Source organism: Copadichromis virginalis, linkage group LG18 (assembly GCF_057382275.1).
Source record: "Copadichromis virginalis isolate Kocher_CV1m ecotype Utaka linkage group LG18, C_Virginalis_male_GT1.1, whole genome shotgun sequence".
Taxonomy (NCBI): Eukaryota; Metazoa; Chordata; class Actinopteri; order Cichliformes; family Cichlidae; genus Copadichromis; species Copadichromis virginalis.
Window position 1 is genome coordinate 14,825,688 of NC_140635.1, and position 17,905 is coordinate 14,843,592.

Below are 17,905 nucleotides of genomic sequence, written 5' to 3' on the forward strand. Positions count from 1 at the left end.
CACAGGACAAAAGTTTAGAGCAACGATATGTAGACGCACAGACAGCGCGCTCTCCCACCGAGTTTTTGTTTGGCTTTGCGACCGGTTGAGTCCTATTAATTGGGTATAAAAGTGAGATAGGCAGCACTGAGGGGAACATAAGGAGACGACGGAGGCGCTTCAGCCAGGGAAGAAGTGCCGTGAGAAAGATACCGTCTCTCTCTTTCTTTCTCTCTCACTCTCACACACACGCAGACACGCACTGCCACAACCGCGCCCGGTTCACAACCTACAGCACAGCCTCCTCTCTGCGTTCCTGCTATAGGTATGTGCTTTATCTGCGGACTGTCTTACAACTCGGAGAAATTTATGCTCCAGAGCGAGATAAAGTAATGGAAATTTTTCCCTTTTTGTGAACTGCGTGGAGATCTGCAATTTTTTAGCTACTTTGACGCTGAACATAGAGGATTTGGTGTCATTACCGCAGTGTAACTTTTACAAGATGAGGTGAATAAAACACAAAATATCCAGTTTTTTCTTCCCACCCCTCGTTTTTAATGATCCTTTTTTGGTATAAGCCAGTGGACGCTATCTTTATCCAGTTAATTCAAACAGGTTCATGTTCGAACCAGCTTTTTAGTTTTATTAGTGGTGATAAAGTAGCACCGCCTTGTGATTTTGATACAACAAAGAAAAAGCCGCTTTATTGTCAGGTAACTGCTCTGTTTAATGTTGTGTCTGTTTCTCATTTCCTAACAGCATGGCCAGTTCGAGTAAAGCGACTTTAATCTTGCTCATCTACGGGATCTTTATGCACTACAGCGTCTTCTGCACACCTCTTGGACTAAGTTACCCCAAGATTAGGTAGGTTTCTGGTTTCTGGGTTGTTATCGTTGTCCTTTATGTTCTATTTGAAATGCTCCTCAGCAACACGTTTCATTTAATGTTGCTGTTACGTTTGCTGCAATCAACGAAAAAGAGGTTTGTTCACTTTATTTCAAATAAATGCGCGCAATTGCGCAGAAACTCCGCGCGCAAGTTTTAGAATCTCCCAGTTAAGCATGATAACAGAAGGACATGCAGGCTTTTAAACAATCAAATGCAAGGCTGGTGTGGAAAATGAGTATGGAAATTGCACAGGAGTATCTGTCCGGTGGGACGGTTCACGGAACTCCCCTTATTAAAAATGAGAATGCAGTCGATGCAATGGATAGCCCTCGGGATGACGGTGGACTGGCGTCACCAAGGAGAGGCGAGGCAAAACGAATAGGGGAGCTTTATCCATTTAAGATTTAGTCTTCTTCTTCTTTTTTTCCTTCTTCGGGAAAAGCATATCCATTATTTGGGCGTGGTTCTCGTTGATCAAATTATAAATAAATAAATACATAAAAAAGGTATTTTCTGAATTCTTTTTAATATTTTTGAGCTCCACGCCTACACTAAATGTGATCATTTTCACACCCATTGTTTCGAGTTTTAAATAATTAATAAGGTTGGAGCCGGCAGCATCAAGTGGAATATATATATATTAAAAAAACCCGATTTCTTCCAGAAAGAAAAACATATTCAAAGAAAGAAAACAATACAGCAGGACGCATTTAATAAAATTCAAGTCATTATTTTCGCCAAATTTAAATTATTCGTTTTCTGGCTTATTTTTCTTTATTTATTTACTCTAAAAAGCCTCTTTCCCCCGTTTTTACCCTTTTTCATTGCATTTAACCGCCCGCTGTTTTTAAAGGCAGATGCAGACATTTGGCATCCTTTCACTCCTGCGTCCACACGTGTGCATTGATCAAAATTGTGATGAATGTTCTTTCTTTATGCAGACTTGAAAACGACGCATTCGATGAGGACGGGAATTCGTTATCCGACATGGGTTTTGATAGTGATCAGATTGCTATACGAAGCCCGCCATCCTTAAACGACGACGCATACACCCTATACTACCCACAGGAGAAGAGGTAAATGCGCCTTCGTTTCACAGCCAAAGCCTTGGGCTGGATTCCAATTTAATGACTTTGTTGCTGTTTGCTATAATGTTTGCTTGCTTTATTTTTCCCAGAGTTTCTCATGTTATTTGTCCTGTCTTATTTTCATACCGAGTAGCCTAAAATGTTGATTCCCTGCAGTTGATAATCAAGATTAAAAAAAAAGAAAAAAAAGAAGGTCGGCAGATTCGTAAAGGATAGCCTTTAATCTCTTTCTTTCTTTCTTTCTTTCTTTCTTTCTTTCTTTCTTTCTTTCTTTCTTTCTTTCTTTCTTTCTTTCTTTCTTTCTTATTTATTTATTGCACTTGACGTGATATTGGACATGCGAGTGGGCGGGAACATTTTAGGCTACTTTTGATCATTTTGTCCGCGCTTTTTAATCTATTTTTTTATTTTGTTTTAATTTATTTATTTTTATTTTAGTCACTGACGATCTATGTGTTTTGGCGTTTTATCATCTCAGACCAGAAAGGCATGCTGAGGAAGAATTAGATAGAGCCTTGAGGGAGATCCTGGGTCAGTTAACAGCGAGACATTATCTGCATTCTCTGATGACAATTCGTGCAGGGTAAGGGCATTTCTTATTAGCGTTCACCTGCAGTCATCATTTTTATTTTATTTTTTTTATGTTTCTGCGCTGCTCAAGTTCAGGCTGCTGTGTCACTGTCTGTCATTTTACGTGCGTGTGTGGTTTATTTCTTCTTCTTAAAAAAATGCTACCCCTCTATATAACGTCTGGACATTTTCATTCCACCGTTTTGCTCCTATTTTGATGTGGCGTGACATTGCATCCACGATTTATGTTCTTTAAGAATAAGATACTGAAATACAGCGCTATTTGTAGCCCTTGTCTTACCTATCAATTGATTTTGCTTTTACAAACATTAATGGGTGGTGGTGGGAAAAAAAGCAAGCGTCAGAATATGTAATGGGATGTAAATTAATATTTGATAACCTTTCCAAAACGCTTAAATCACCAAATCTTTCCTCACATATATATATATTTTAACGTAAAAAACAAAAAAACAAAAAAAATAAAAAAAATAAAATAAAGGCCCATAAATGCATTATTAATGACTACTGGCCAGATGAAGAGATGATCAAAGTTGAAATGCCACATCAAAAAGAGCACAAACCAGTCAAGACCTCGCAGCTTTAACTAATGTCACTGTTGTTTTATTTATCTTCTGTATTTTTTCAGTGACGACAACAGCATGGAGGAAGAATCAGAGCCCTTATCCAAAAGACACTCAGATGGGATCTTCACTGACAGCTACAGTCGCTATAGAAAGCAGATGGCCGTGCAGAAATACCTGGCAGCGGTTCTGGGTAGAAGGTACAGACAGAGAGTTAGGAACAAAGGACGCCGGCTTGCCTATTTGTAGCGCTGTTAAGGCGCTCAAACTGCCCTCCTGTGTATATACATCCAGTCGTTAAATCGAAGTCATTCAGATATATCTGACCAACCAGTGGATTGCGCCTGTGTTCTTTCAACATGTATTTATGTATGAAGTAAAGCCATTAAAATGAATATTTTAATAATAATATCGTTTTTTTTCTTTTTGTACAAAAGCACTTGATACCGCACAGTTATACTTTGTGGACCAATATTTTATTTTCATGTTTACGATGTTGAAAACAAAACAAAATGATAAAAAAAAGAAGAAGAAGAAGAAACCAGTAAAAAAAGAGATAATTGTGCACCTTCAACATTATGCGCTTGAAATCTTTAAAAGTCATCTACATATGCAGAAAATAAATAGATTTTAAAAAGACAATCAAAGTATTGAATGTTATACTTATTTTTGTAACCAACGTTCTATTTTTTTAGTGTTGTTTGTTTTCCAAACAGGCCCAAAGAAGCAGTGAGCATGCTATGTGAGGCATATCCGGCTTATCCTAAATGATAGATGTTGCCCTTGTCCACGCTTCTCCACGCTCCCTTAATGGGAGCTCTGTGGGTTTGTATAGCTTGCTGCCCCTCCAAGGGGAATTCAGACGGCTTTTGTTCCACAGCCTCTCATTTGATGGTTAACCGATTGACTTACACATTCAGTCAATGTAAGTGCTGGTAAAAATTCAACCTTCTTTCCAATTTCATTGCAGGCTTTTGCAAGGGCACTGATGCCTTTACTAAATCGAAAGGAAGCACTCGAGTTGCTGTTAACAGTATGCAGAAAACACTGCTTGCTCACTCGCCTCGAGAGTCATTTACAGTGGGAGATAAATTATGCTCGATACGACTGTCTAAGGAATGTTTCACATATGTGTATTGTGTACAGTATAAAAATTACACAGAGCACATAGTCATCTCAGTGTTGTCTCTGTTCAGTCAACAGGATTAAATGGAGAAGAGAAAGGAAAAAAAATGCTTAAACTGTTGATTGTATTTTGGCAGAGCTCCGAAATATTTAGAAAGGACTCAGAAGGAGCAGAAAGTGATGCAGTTTGACAAAAGAGGAGGAGAGGGAAGGTAGCGTCTGAGTTGGGGTTAGAGATACTGGACTCTTATTTCTGATTTAATGGTGCATGTGAAAACTGACACCGTGCTAATTTTCCCTTACAAACTGCATGCGATTGTGCTTTTGTTGCTGTGTAGGAGATGAGCTGTGCTAAGCCTCTTTCAGCCCCCCCCCCCCCTTTTCAGATGTTTTGTGACAGAAATGTGAAGAAAGAGGGCTAGAAGTGATAGAAACTGGTACTGCACTGACTTGTTGATTTTATTTTTACCTGTCCTGCTGCTGTCATTGTGGATATCATAGAACAAGACACTGGACCCCCCTCACCTCCCTTATATGCTGATTGCCTTTATCTTGGTTGTAGTAGTAGTTCAAGTTCTTTTGCTTCTAGATTGCCATGCCAAGTTTCTGGTTTGATGTTAATGCTCTAGTTTCACTGTAAAGCTGATCTGTGTTAGAGTATGTGAGGAAGCAGGTGAAGAGTGTTAGCTGATAAAGAGATGTGTGTGTGGAGTCGAAGAAAAGGCAGTGGAAAAAGAGACGGTGTGTGTTTGTGTGTGTGTGTGTGAAAGAGAGAGCGCGAGAGAGGAAAGGCAAGCAAAGTAGCCTGTTGCATAAGACACAGGTTACAGCACCCACGAGCCAGAGGAGGTTTGTCGCACGTCAATACAGAACCAAACAAACAAACAAAACAAGTGATGGCACCACTGCCTCTGCTCACCTGTTGAAGTGAGATCAGGGTCAATGAGTCTGATAAAAAAAAATGTCAGACGTTGAATTCCCTTCACTTTGGTTTCATAAGAAGGTTTAAGAGTATGTGAGTCAAGGTGGATCAGACCAGCAGAACAGAGGTGTATGAAATTCAGCCCTCCAGCAGAGGGATATTCCCTATGACTTTTATTAGAGAGATATCTCATGTATTTATTCAACATTATGCAAATGCAGCTTTATGCACCCCTGCAATCTAATCAGTGGCCTGTGTTCCCCCATAGAAACTATCAACACACTCCTTCTTCAATTTGGCTCCATCGTACAGGCTTTGCGTGAGTGCGTATGTGCATATTGCGTTTATCTGTGAGCGTGTGTGCATTTAATGTTTGTTTGTGTGGACGAGTGACTGAACATGCATGCGGAGGTGGAAACAGCTTTTGGCTTTTGGTGCCTTGCTTCGACGTGAGAAAAACATAAAAAATACTAAAAAAAAAAAATACTAAAAAGAATATTCACCACAAGTGACAGATGGCAATTTTAGTGGCCCTACAATGCTGCAGTCCATTAGCTTACATTAAAACTTCCTTTTCCTCTGTTTAATCGCTCGGCTTAGTCTGCCCCAAGAGTAGTAGAATTAGGCTTTCTTTTAAAGCATGGCAATGATTTGTTGAGTATAAAGTATATTAAAAAAGTGAATAGAATGTGTATGTCGGTGAAGCAGGCGATGTATGTGTGTGTGTCTGACTGTTTGTGTGTGTGTGTGTGTGCATGGGGTGTTCAGTGTCTGTGAGAACAGTAGACAATGACCAGTGTTCCTTGCTGTTGATTATGACGTGTTGTCGATTATTTTGGGTCAGTAATTTATCAATGAGAAAATATCCCCTACATATTAGAACTTTGTGCATCACTATCTAGATTTAAAAGGGTTTGAGAATATAATAGAGATGTTGTTCAGATCATAGAAAATGCCTGTTGTTGATATTTCTGAAAGCGCCGAACGCCTTACTTCAATGTTTAATCTCTTATCTATCTGAAAACAATGTGTTTTAAAAGTGAACCTTAGTACAAGTGACATCGTTATACACACAGGAGTCCTTATATGGGGTTTTACGTTTGTCATTGTTATGAAAGTGTTGTAAGATTTGTATGAATAAATTTTTGTAAACAACAACATTTTCTAATCAATGTCTAATCTTTGAAATACATCACTTTGTTTTTCGAGGAGACGTGTCTTTTGAACAAAGAAAGTGCAGCGGAGCCACAGTTACATCACACACGCTGACTAGAATATATATTTTGTTTGCAGTTTACTGCCCGCATATGAATGTTGAGCTTACATGAAGAACCACCTATTTCCATGAGCACAGATCTCCTCCTGTAACAAACATAAAGTTGCACAGCAGAAAATAAAGCAGCAAATGCATTGTGTGAAGTTGGTCTAACTTTTAAAAGACACGTTTGCAATGCGTCAAAAGGGAAATCACAGATGTGTTTTTGCATTTCAAGTTGAGGAAATAAATAAATGAACCTGCAATTCAAACTGAAGAACCATCAAACATCTCTGAGGAGCTCATCAAGAGAAGCTACGGCTGAGCTGCAGAGCCCCACACAGGGCTTCTCTCCTCCTGGACTGCCTTGTGTTTCTCCTCACTCCATCCTTGGCCTTGGTAGTGCAGCTGTGTCCTGTGGGAGACGAGGAGGATGGGTGTGGCAAAGGATTATGTGTGTGATCTGATACTCATAAGCCAGCAGGAGTATGTGTGTGTGTGTGTGTGTATGTGTCTGTGAGTGCACATGCACCAGAGCTCAACTAACCCAATCAGAGAAATGTTGCATGGCAACGGTCCACAAAGGGACACGGTTATGTATACGCATGTGTCAAGTGTGTTTGTATGTGTGGAAAAAAGGAGCGAGACAAAGACGGAGACTGTGTGCATTTGTGTGCATGTCTGAGTGTTTTGGGCTATTTGTGTGCACTGCACAGGCAGACCTTGAGCGGGCTCTGCATTGGAATGGGGTTCTGCATCACACCTTACAGTTTTTGTGCACACGCTGCCTGTTGAACAGAAGAAACAGATGCACAGTGTGTGTCTATCAGAGACACAGTAATAACACCAACAGCTACTGCCACAGAGGAGCACAGGTATTAAATATGATTAATGAAATTCAACAAAGTGAGTTAGCCATGAGAAACTGCCACACACTCATTCGACGTGCATCCCTGTTTCTTCCCTGAAGACACCAATTCATGGGAGTTGCCCTGTTGCTAAGAAAAGGCTGACAGATTGTTGGTTGTCAGGGGCCTTTTTTTTGTGCTAAACCTACCTGTGTGATATAAATGCTGTCTCCGGTCTTTATTTATACCCCCTCTACCCCTTTGCTCTTCTGCTGTCAAAGTGAAAAGCAGCTTCGGTCCACCTGACAAGCAGAGACTGCAAGACTTGTTCTGTATGGAGCAAATGAGGCAGGTGAAACGAACAAAAAAATGTATTCAAAAATAAATTGGATTTGATATTCACCCCCACAAGTGGATATTGAGACAAATGCATCAATTTGTTTGCACAGCTTCCACATAAGGGGCCACCCTTGACCAATTTGTACATACTGTAATGTACATTAATGCCTGAATCCATAAAAGATGGCTCCTCCCTCTTCATAGTGCCGCATCATCTCTCCTCTCTGCACTCTACGTCTTAAATCTGTATTAGCATCTTTGAGCGATTCCACAACTGATTTTTTCGCAGGAGTTGTCTCTCTGGGTTGTCTGTGAAGGTTCTCAGTCTCTCTGGGTTTTTTGTTTTGTTTCGTTCTCTTGGGGGAAAATGGAAAGAGCTCCTAAATTTAGAGTCTAACTCCCTCAATAAACAGTTTGGAATCAAACACGGCTTTTAATAATCAGCTCTCTGCCTCCAGACACGTCTTAATCACGTATGGAGTGTTAGAGGGGGAAGGAGAGGTTTTGTTCAGGGCTTTTTCAGTGGGGATACCCACACCTCTCCCAGTCCCGCATGGCCACACCCATCTTTCTTTGTCACCATGTTTTGATGAGCATGTGAAGCCAGAAGTGTGTATGTGTGTGTGAATGAGCACTACTGCTCTATTGTGTGTATGATTAACATTTCCTTCCCTTCACAATACTTTTGTGTGTGTGTGTGTGTGTGTGTGTGTGTGTGTGTGTGTGTGTGTTTGTGTATTTATTTATCTCAAGTGCAAACACTGCCCCCTCCTTCTTCCATAACATCTCTCTTGCATGTCAGGGTTAGGAGTACAAGAAAGGCCCAGACACCGCAGTGATGCAATCACCATCCCACCCACTCCACCCCCTCGCATTTTACCCCATGAATCATTCAGTGGTCAGGTTTGAGCGGGGTGGGGGGTGGTGGGGGGGCAGTCTAGTCATGCCTGCTATGAAACTCTTGATTGTGGCAGCCACGAATCCCTCAATCCTCCTCTCCCTTAAATCCCTTCTTGTGGCGGGCTCTGTCACATCTACCATTGAGCAGGCGGCACACTGTGGTGAACATCAACCCCTCTGGGAGCAACGTGTTAGAGAGAGAGAGACAGCAAAGACAGGGAGGGAGAAAATAGGAGATGTGGGCGAGGGTTTGCAGACATGGACCACTGATCAAGAGTTGCTTCTGGCTTAGAGGGAAACACTTTACCTGTGCTGCTTGAGTAATCATGGGTGACCAGAACTATCCATCATTTATTATGAGGCTATTTGGCCTGGAAAGAAAATCACCTCAACCATCATTTTCTCAGCTACTTTACTAAATGTACACGTCTCCAAGCTAAGCTTGAACATGAGTGCACCTTGAAAAAACAACAACCCGACTTTACAAAAATAAGCTCAAAATATCACGTGTAGTGGTTATTCCAACAGTCTTTGGACGTAGGTCAACTGAAGTTTCGTCTTGGATGTGAAGCCCATGAAACGTCTTCACAAACTTGAAGAAGTCCAATTGATTTCTATTTTTCAAGGTCTTAAGAGGTTACATTGTTGCTGATGACTACTAATAAACTGACTAAAGAATGGTGCATTTAGCAATACGCCTGCTATAAACAAAAAGAAAAGAATTAAAAGTCATGAATAAAAATTACACATTCTAACCTATTTAGAGAACAGAGAGCACATCTGTGAAAAAATGAATCATCTCTAGACACCTTGAGGCTAGCACGAAAGGCTAGAAAAACAAGATATTATAAACTTATACAGCTTCTATGCTAGCAAACAGTTGCCTATTTGCATATCCTGTAGATATGCAGCAGATCTCAGATGTGTAGTTATGTCTCCATCCACCTCTCCAAATGTAGTTCAGACCCTTTCAGCTTCTGATTTTTTCTTTCTTTTTTTGTTTTCTTTCTTTGTTTGTCTACATCTTTGTCTTAAGCGCTCTGGTTGCCCATTCCTCTGAAAAACATCTTGCTTTTGTGGCAAGGCTGATGTTGCTGCACTCGAACTAAAAATCTGAACAATAAGCAGTAAAACTTTAAAACCCTCTACGGAGCGGCAGGAAACGGATGAACCGTCTGTACAAGTATGTCCTTTCATATCAGACAGTAATTTGATCCAGTCAATATAAACATGTTGACTGGAGCAGTTCTGAAGAAGAAATCAAACAGCCATATCAAGTCTTCCATTTGTAGATGCTTCAGGTGTTATAAAGCTGGGCGTTTATTATGCTTGGGTCTACATAGATGTGGATTTACTTAATAAGACAAAGCGTTTGCCAGAAGGTCTGGGACTGTGCAGACAATAATCTTGTCTGTGGAGGCCAATACATACACCCATTGATCTAAGTGTAGGCTCAAACATAATAAATAGAAAATAATGAATAGTTTGCAAATTGGACCCTCAGTTAAAGACTATTTGCACACTGTCTCTCACATGCGAGTCCAACATGCCAGTGAAAACCCTAATTTGTTAACACACATTTTAATAGGCCTATTCCCAGAACCCCCTATATTCCCGTTAGTCGCTGCTATTTAACTGTAAAAAAAATTCCCCAAACCCCATGGCTCTGCGTTGTTCAACATCAAACAATTTTCTTTAAAGCTGTCTGATCCCAGCTTGGTTCTCCAAAAGACTTGTTCTGAGAGCTGTTTTGTCCCATGTGCTTCTCAACATTTCTGCTGGTAGCAGTGGTAGTGGCAGGGTGGGTTGCATTTCAACTTCCTGGGGAGTGGGAGCGGTACTGGGACGTTTTGTTATGCTAATACGTCAAACTCAAAGAACATTTTTGGCTCTTGAAGAGAAGAAACAGGGTCACGAACGACAATATCTAAACCTTACGCACGCAGACCTTAAAGGTTCAGCGGGATGCAAACAAACCAGCATCTTGCAGCCTGACCGTCTTTTTCGCCTTCAATTTTTCTTGCAGCTCGTACATTCGCTGTGCCCATTCTGGTTTAGGGCGAGGCTGTGCAAACACTGAATAATGTATCACTGCTGGTGAAGTTAGGTGCAAAGACTCAGTGTGAGATTTGCGAGAAGAAATATGTTCATGCTCTTTTAATTCTCCTCCCCATCTCTTTCACCTGCCTCTAAAATGAAGGAGGAAGACAGCCTATTACTCCTTCCCCCTACAGACACCCACTGCTGCACCCCTTTCCACATCATTCACCCTCACGTCTCTAAAGTTGTGAGAGATTTCCTGAATGAGATGAGTGTTAATGAATGAAGAACAGTGGAGAACAGAGAGAGACGCTTGTCAGGCTCAGGCTTCATGGGTTATGTGCTCATGAGAGTCAAATTTTCACGCTGACACGCAGCTTGTGGTTATGTTATCTTTCTTCTTTCCTTTTAATGAACGCAATATGAGCGTGTGTGTCTGTGAGGGTTGGGAAATGCTTTAATAAATAGGCAAAATATTTGAGGAGACTGTAGAATACAGACAGATGGAACAGTACTGCTTTTGAATGCATGACTCCTGACAAAAACAAGTTTTGTGGACAAAGAAAACAACAAATGTTTGAAGAAAAAGTTGCTGGAGAAAAGAGAAATTGCAAAGTCCCCTTTCTTCAGTTTACATCACAAAAGATTCAAGAAACCTGTGTTATTTCAACATCTTTTGATTATAATAGGAAGAGTTTCCTTTTCTGCCTTTCTAAAATGCATCTTCTCCTTTTCTTCCAGTCTTACAAACTTCTCATGCTTCCAAGGGTTCACATATAGAGATCCTAGAGATTGCTTTACCCCAATCCTCACACGCACACCAAAAAGGTAAGTGTTCGCTTGGGCAAAGCAGGCTTTTCCCATCTTTTTCACACATATTCAAAACAAAAGGAAATGCCTGTCACAGAGAAACACACAACTCTTTGGGAATTGTCTGTGGCAGCTCTATAAAAAGTGAAGCTGTGTTATAAGGAGAGAAGTGTAAGTGGGAAACATAGGGAGGCGAGGCAACCAACCAGGTTCTTCATTCACACCTGTGAACAGCATCCTGTGCTCCCCGGGGTAAAGCATCCAAATCGTGTAGTAGAAAAACAGACTGTGCTTGCGCATCCCACCATTTCTCGCTTCTTCTTTTTTTTTTCCTCTTCCGTTTGTTGGAAGGGTTGCCCTCCTACGCAGCTCTTCCCATCAGGGAACATTTGTTGCAATGATTGACACACTGCTGAAACATTAATGTTCCTAAGGCAGATATCCATGTCATTTGCATTTCATACTTTGTTACACAATCGCAGACCTACAAACGACAACAATGCCTGTTCCGATATTTAAAAACTGTTACTGTGGTGGCAAGGTTTGGCAACACTGTCTACAGCAGCACGGATAACTTGATAGCTGGACTGATGACATTAGACAGTGGGCCAAATTTTTAAACACAGCCTGAACTTTTTTAGATGAGCGGACTTTAAGTAGTCTTCAGGAATAGTTCTTCAGGCTTCTTGAAGGACACTCAAAGCTCTTCTTTGGATCTTGGCTGCCTTTTGGTCCATTCTCTGTAAAGATAATTCCACACTGCTTCAATAATGTTGAGGTCTGGGCTCTGGGGAGGCCAATCCATGCCTGATAGTGCCGCATTGTGTGTTTTTCTATCCAGTTATGGTTCTACTGCATTGGCAGTGTGTTTGGGATCATTGTCATGCTGAAAAATTAAGCTGTTGCCTATTACAAGGTTTCCAGATGGTATTGTGTGTGACTCAAAAATGACCGTACTTTTCTGCAATTATAATGCCATCTATCTGACAAGATCTCCAACACCACTGGCTGAAATGCTGCCCAAATCATGACAGAACCTGTTTCTCTCCCTTACATATTGATGAACATATACACTAAAAATGACAAATTTGTGTCCATTAGACCTGTTCCATTTGATTTTAACACGAGTTCTTGGGTAGTATGGCATAACTCAGCCTTTTCTCCTTGAAGAATGGCTTCTTGAAGCATGAATCTACTATATGGCCAGATATAGTTGGATAATTCTTTTTGTAGATTCAGCTAAAGAAAGTGTCCTGTTCAAAAAAAATACAAATTAAAATGAGTTCTTTGCTAAGCTCTCTGCTGTGTGCATCCATAGATTGACAGATCACTGCATTACTTTTGCATTACTCCATAAAATGACCTGAGACTACAGTCCCACACAACAAAATGAATCCCTATCCTGATGAGGACACACACAACTTATGAACGTATGAACACAAAACTAACAACACAAAGCAAAGTTAAAAACAGATTTCCAAGCATCACCAAAGTAGTTATACAGTACAAACATGTACAGGTGGAAAAATTAGGCTATAGTCCCGCAAGCCTTACTGCTCACTCTCATTGCTTTCACTATCCACTGAAGTAGAGGCTGTGGCTGCTGGGCTGGGGTCAGCATACAGCTTTAACATCACTTCGCTATGCAGATGCTTGCAGAGAGCTGAAGTTGTGTATCAGCTGTTGCAGTTGTTTTTGTCCTGGACACAGTTTGCATTTCACCATTGTAATCTTCTTCTTTTGTGCAATAAAAATAAAAGTGACGTCTGTATCTCCACTCCTAAGAAGCTGTGGACTTCTCCACCATTTCCACAAACTGTTGTTAAACCCAACACGGGTTCATTCTGTAAGTTTGGTGCCATATTTATGCTTGAAGGATTCATTGGTTAGTGTTAACTGGCTTAACAGACAAACAACTGTTCCTCTGAAAATGGTCAGGTACTGTCAAGGTACCTGGGTTGTTGACCTAGTGTTTTCAGTATGGACACTGTTTAGTTTCCTATGTATGTTTCCTGCTTTATTGTGATAACCTGTTGTTTATATGCATTATGTTTAGTTTTACTTCCTCTGTTCCATTAGTTAGATTCATTCCAGCTGTGTTCTCAGCTGTTTCCAATTCTCATTTACCAGTCCAGTTTCTATCAACTCCTTGTGTGCGTTTCCCGTCATTTCTGTTCAGTCTTTCTGTTCAGTCAACAAACACTCCTTGGAGGCAAAACACTAAGAAATGAGGTGTGCACAGTATTGCACATGGATGCCAATCTTATCTTATTATACCTGCTTTGGTTTCATGTTAAATTTGTGATGGTTAGTTTGCTGCAGTTGGTGCAACTTGTTAAATTTTACAATAATGCCAAAGTTAGCTGGCTGAGAAAATTTGTTGTTTGTTCGAGCAGTAGTGGTGACTTATTTCTGGAACTTTCCCCCAAAACTTTTTTAATGGAAACAGGGAACACTGACATTGGAGCATTTCCACCTGGTGAAACTTAATCTAAAGGAAGACTGACATTGAATCTTAATGCTGCCTCTTGGAATGAACTGCAGAATTTCCAAGGTAAATCTTTTCAGATTTTCTGCTGAAAACACAAAGTCTTTTGTCTTCTCTGACAGAATATAAGAAGTTGTATCAACAGCTTTTCAGTTCACTTCAGTTTAGGTTTATTTATATTGTGCAAATCACAACAACAGTCGCCTCAGGGCACTTTACAGAGTAAAGATATTACAGTATTCTTAAAGAAACCTGGAAAATCAAGCCACGCCCTATGAACAAGAGCTTTGTGATGGTGCAAAGGAAATATTCCCATTCAACAGAAAGAAACCTCCAGCAGAGCCAGGTTGAAGGAGGGGCAGTCATATGGGGGAAAGAGAAAAGGAATAAAGAGAGAATAGACAGACAGGACAAAACACCGAATAAGAGAGAGAAAAGCCAAAAATCTAATGACACACTGCTGTGGTAAATTAACATGTGTGAAATGAAAAGAGATGAGACTTGGTGCAAAATAATAACAATGTAAAAGGTTTGGAAAATTGTCCAGCTGCCTGCTCCAAACTCAAATCAATGGAAAGCAGCATTTTTGACATGGAATCATTCTTCCTTAACATGTCGCAGATATTTTTGTCTCTTCAGACATGGTCACTGAGGCACTGTGTTAATTTCATCCCTTCTGTTATTTGTAGTTGCAGTAGGACAGCTCATGCCTGTTTGTTTGGAGGTTTGGCAGCTGCTGCAAGTCCAGTGACATCATCATGCTGGCACAGTGATTACTGAGAAATGCAGTGAAAACAACATGGCAATGACTGCTAAGCACCAAAGACGTCTCCAAATACAAACAAACAGACTGCAGATAATCACTTAGAAATAATTTCATTGACTGGTCTTAAGAAGAGTGGAAACATAAGACACAAAGATGAAATAAAGGCATTTTCAGGTTTTCTTTCACCGCAAAAAATAAGTAGCCGGATTAAACTTGGGTCAGGGCTGCTTAAGTCCACCAATAATCGACCGAGTCAAGGTCAACAACCCAGTCAGTCCTGCATAAGCCCTGTGTGGATTGGTCAAATATTTCTCAGCAATGATCACACCACGCTTTCAGATGCTTTTCTTCCAGTGAGAGCTTGTGAGTGTTTATTTCATGTGAAAATGATGCTATTTGTGCTTGATGAAAATGGAAAATCAGCATCAATATTTAGTGAAGCCATTCAGCAAATATTAGATGCTCACCAAACCTTGGAGGTTAACATCACAGTTTTCAACAAAGTTGGAAAAATCAGGTAAAAAAAAACAACTTAAAAATGAGAAGCTACATAATGACCGGATCTACGATGTTACATCTTTGTCCAAATTAAGTGTTGAACAGATTCAAATAATCACACACATTTTGCTAGTGTATGATATACTTAAATAACTGTGTGATAAGTGTTAAATGACAACAGCTAAAATAATAAAGTCTTCCGAAACAGGAAAATAATGTAAAAAACAAAAATAAAACAGTAAACAAAGGATATTGTTACGTGTCTGCAGGCTGCATGTTTTCTTTCTCTCCCCTTTTGTTTGCCATTCCCTTAGGTCGCAGACTGCAGGCTGATGTCAATCTGGGCACGTCCAATTAATTAGAGGAGGGAGGCCCTGATTGGACAAACCAGGAGTGAAGCCCTTGATAAGGAGACTCACCTGTGGCTGGGCGTGGCTCTCTTCCCTCCTTGAATTGTTTGACACATGTGTGATGGTTTCCTGCTGTCGTTCTTTTGTTTGATGATTGTGGTGGGAGTAAAGTGGACTAGGTGAGTTTGGGGACCCCAGACACTTACTCACGTAGAGTCTTTGTGTTAGAAACACTAGGTAAGTAGGTTGGTGCCACCCATGTAATTTTGAGCTTGTTTTAAGTTGAGGTTTGGATCTATCTCTCCTGTTTGTTGCTTTTCTAGGATAGTAGCTCAGCTCAGCTAAGTTTTGGTTTTGTCTTTTTGGTGTTTTTTTTTTTTTTTTTTCTTTTTTTTTTTTGTTTTTTTTTTTGGCACAACCTAACTGTCCCTTTTTCCCCCACATTTGTTGTTTGAGTCTGGGTTGTTTATTTTGTGAGAGCGCTGCCATTAAACCTTTTTTCATAACACCTGTACTGAGTTTCCGGAGTTGTTGTGTTATCCCCTCCTGCCCTCGGGGAGACGTAACACTATAAATATTGAAAATGAGGCAGTAAAATGTTTAAATCTCTTAATGACCCATTAGCTTCCCAATTTTAAGGTTTTCCCACGGTGTGAAGCAATGAGTGTAATAAACAGCTGCTTTACAAATGTGGTGTTTAGATGGTTTAGATACATAATATCTCAAACCGGAGATACTTGCAGCTGTCTTTTATTATTAGTATACACTTAAATAATATTTTTCTTTATTATTATTATTACAGTGTATAGAAATACTGCGGAACCAGAGTGAATCTGTTAACTCATTCCAGATCAATTTAAGGTTCCTTTGTTCATCTATAGTAAGAAATCAAATCACGAGGATGCCTTTGCATCTGTGACTACAAGCTGAGTTCAGACTGTTTTGAAATACCTCATTCTAAATGAGCAGATACTGGACACAATCATGGATTACTGAACACAAAATTTATGTAGTATATTACAGCAAAGCAAACATATATTCAGACTTTAGACCCCATTTATAACCATGTATAGGCATAACCACATGTCTATATATGTTTTATATGTGTATACAAATAAATAATCAATATAATATCATCAGTTTTGTTTTAACTCTCCACAACTGGGATCAGTGAAGTCGCTAAAATCAAGGCTCTATTACAGTACCCATCTATTTTCAGAAACCATTATAATTCAGTGTTCAGTGAGCTACAGAAAAACAACGCAGCTTAATGAGTTTATTTTTAGAGGCTGTGTTTTGAATATTTATGAATTTCTTTAAAGAATGAAAAAGTTGCTTTTATAATCAAAAAAGGATTTTTTTTTTTTAAAAGAATGACATTTTATGCAGTTCTTTAAAAAGTCTATCCTGTGCCGATTCTTCCTACATCATTAGTTAATGATACACCGAAGGGCACATGCTCATGACATCACATCTGTGATTAAGCTTTTTGTGCCAACCCCCCCGGGCAGCTGATTGCACAGTAAACAGACACGTACTGAGAAACAGCTGTCACTCACTCGAGTCTCAGAGGTGTCCATCACAAAGGCTCGCAGATCTAGAATTCTCACCATCTGCTGCTGTTTTGCTGGACGTGCAGTGCAGGCCCAGATCACTTCCACTGTTTGGTGTAGGAGGAATCGTCACTGACCGACGGCAGCTTGCAAGCATGTTCGGAGCCATATGGGGAAAGATTGACTAGCGCATGTTTCACAAGGCAAAATCATTATTGTTTGACTCACAGTTTCAAATTTCGCACCCTCCCGGACACACGCCATCTAGCTGCTCGTTTAGGACATTAATTTACAGCTTATAATCACCATAGAGGCCAGGACATAAATACTCGACTCAGCACCCAGTGTCACATGACTGTCTGTCATAAATAAATTACTTTATTCACACAAATGTACGACCAGATAACTTCGTTAAGGACAGCCCATGCCTACAGTTAGGCAAACGTGGCCTAATCATTAGGTAATGCTGTTCAAACAGCACCACAGGACATAAATTTCAGTGTTATGCAAAAAAGAAAGATAAGAAAAAAGAAAGTTAGACAAAAAAAGTCTAAGTTCGTGGTTTTTAGGCAGATTTATTGAAAAACAGCAACAACAAAAAAACAACCTTTGAGCACTAATGCTAAACATTTAAAACTAATGTTTCCTAAGTGGCTAAACTTCAGTCTGCATAATTCTGAGGCTAGCTGACTCTGCAGGCGCAAGAGTCTTTCAGAGGTAAACTTTATTACAATCAAAACCACCGTCTCTTCAGTCAGTGCATGGCCAGACCGGAAAAGGGAAAACAAAATGCAGCGCTCAGACAAAATGCCTAAGGTTTAAAGCGGGGAGGGAGCGAGAGAGAGCGTATCGATCTTTGGTCCCAACTGCTTCCTCTGTCAGCAAAATTCTATTTCTAGATCCAG

General features: G+C 40.1%; 1 protein-coding gene across 2 annotated transcripts; it reads left to right on the top strand.

The window, feature by feature from the left end:
* The first annotated feature begins 313 nt into the window (after positions 1 to 313).
* adcyap1b (adenylate cyclase activating polypeptide 1b) lies at positions 314 to 3,515 on the top strand. Of its 2 annotated transcripts, XM_085438842.1 has the most exons (5): positions 314 to 486; positions 739 to 843; positions 1,809 to 1,943; positions 2,434 to 2,538; positions 3,172 to 3,515. In XM_085438842.1, exons 1-5 carry the CDS (start codon positions 482 to 484, stop codon positions 3,353 to 3,355), a joined length of 534 nt encoding a protein of 177 aa, XP_085294968.1. In that variant the 5' UTR covers positions 314 to 481; the 3' UTR covers positions 3,356 to 3,515. The 2 variants fall into 2 exon arrangements, with proteins under 2 accessions (XP_085294968.1, XP_085294969.1); XM_085438843.1 differs by lacking the exon at positions 2,434 to 2,538 and having other exon boundaries at positions 316 to 486.
* Positions 3,516 to 17,905: the final 14,390 nt, after the last annotated feature.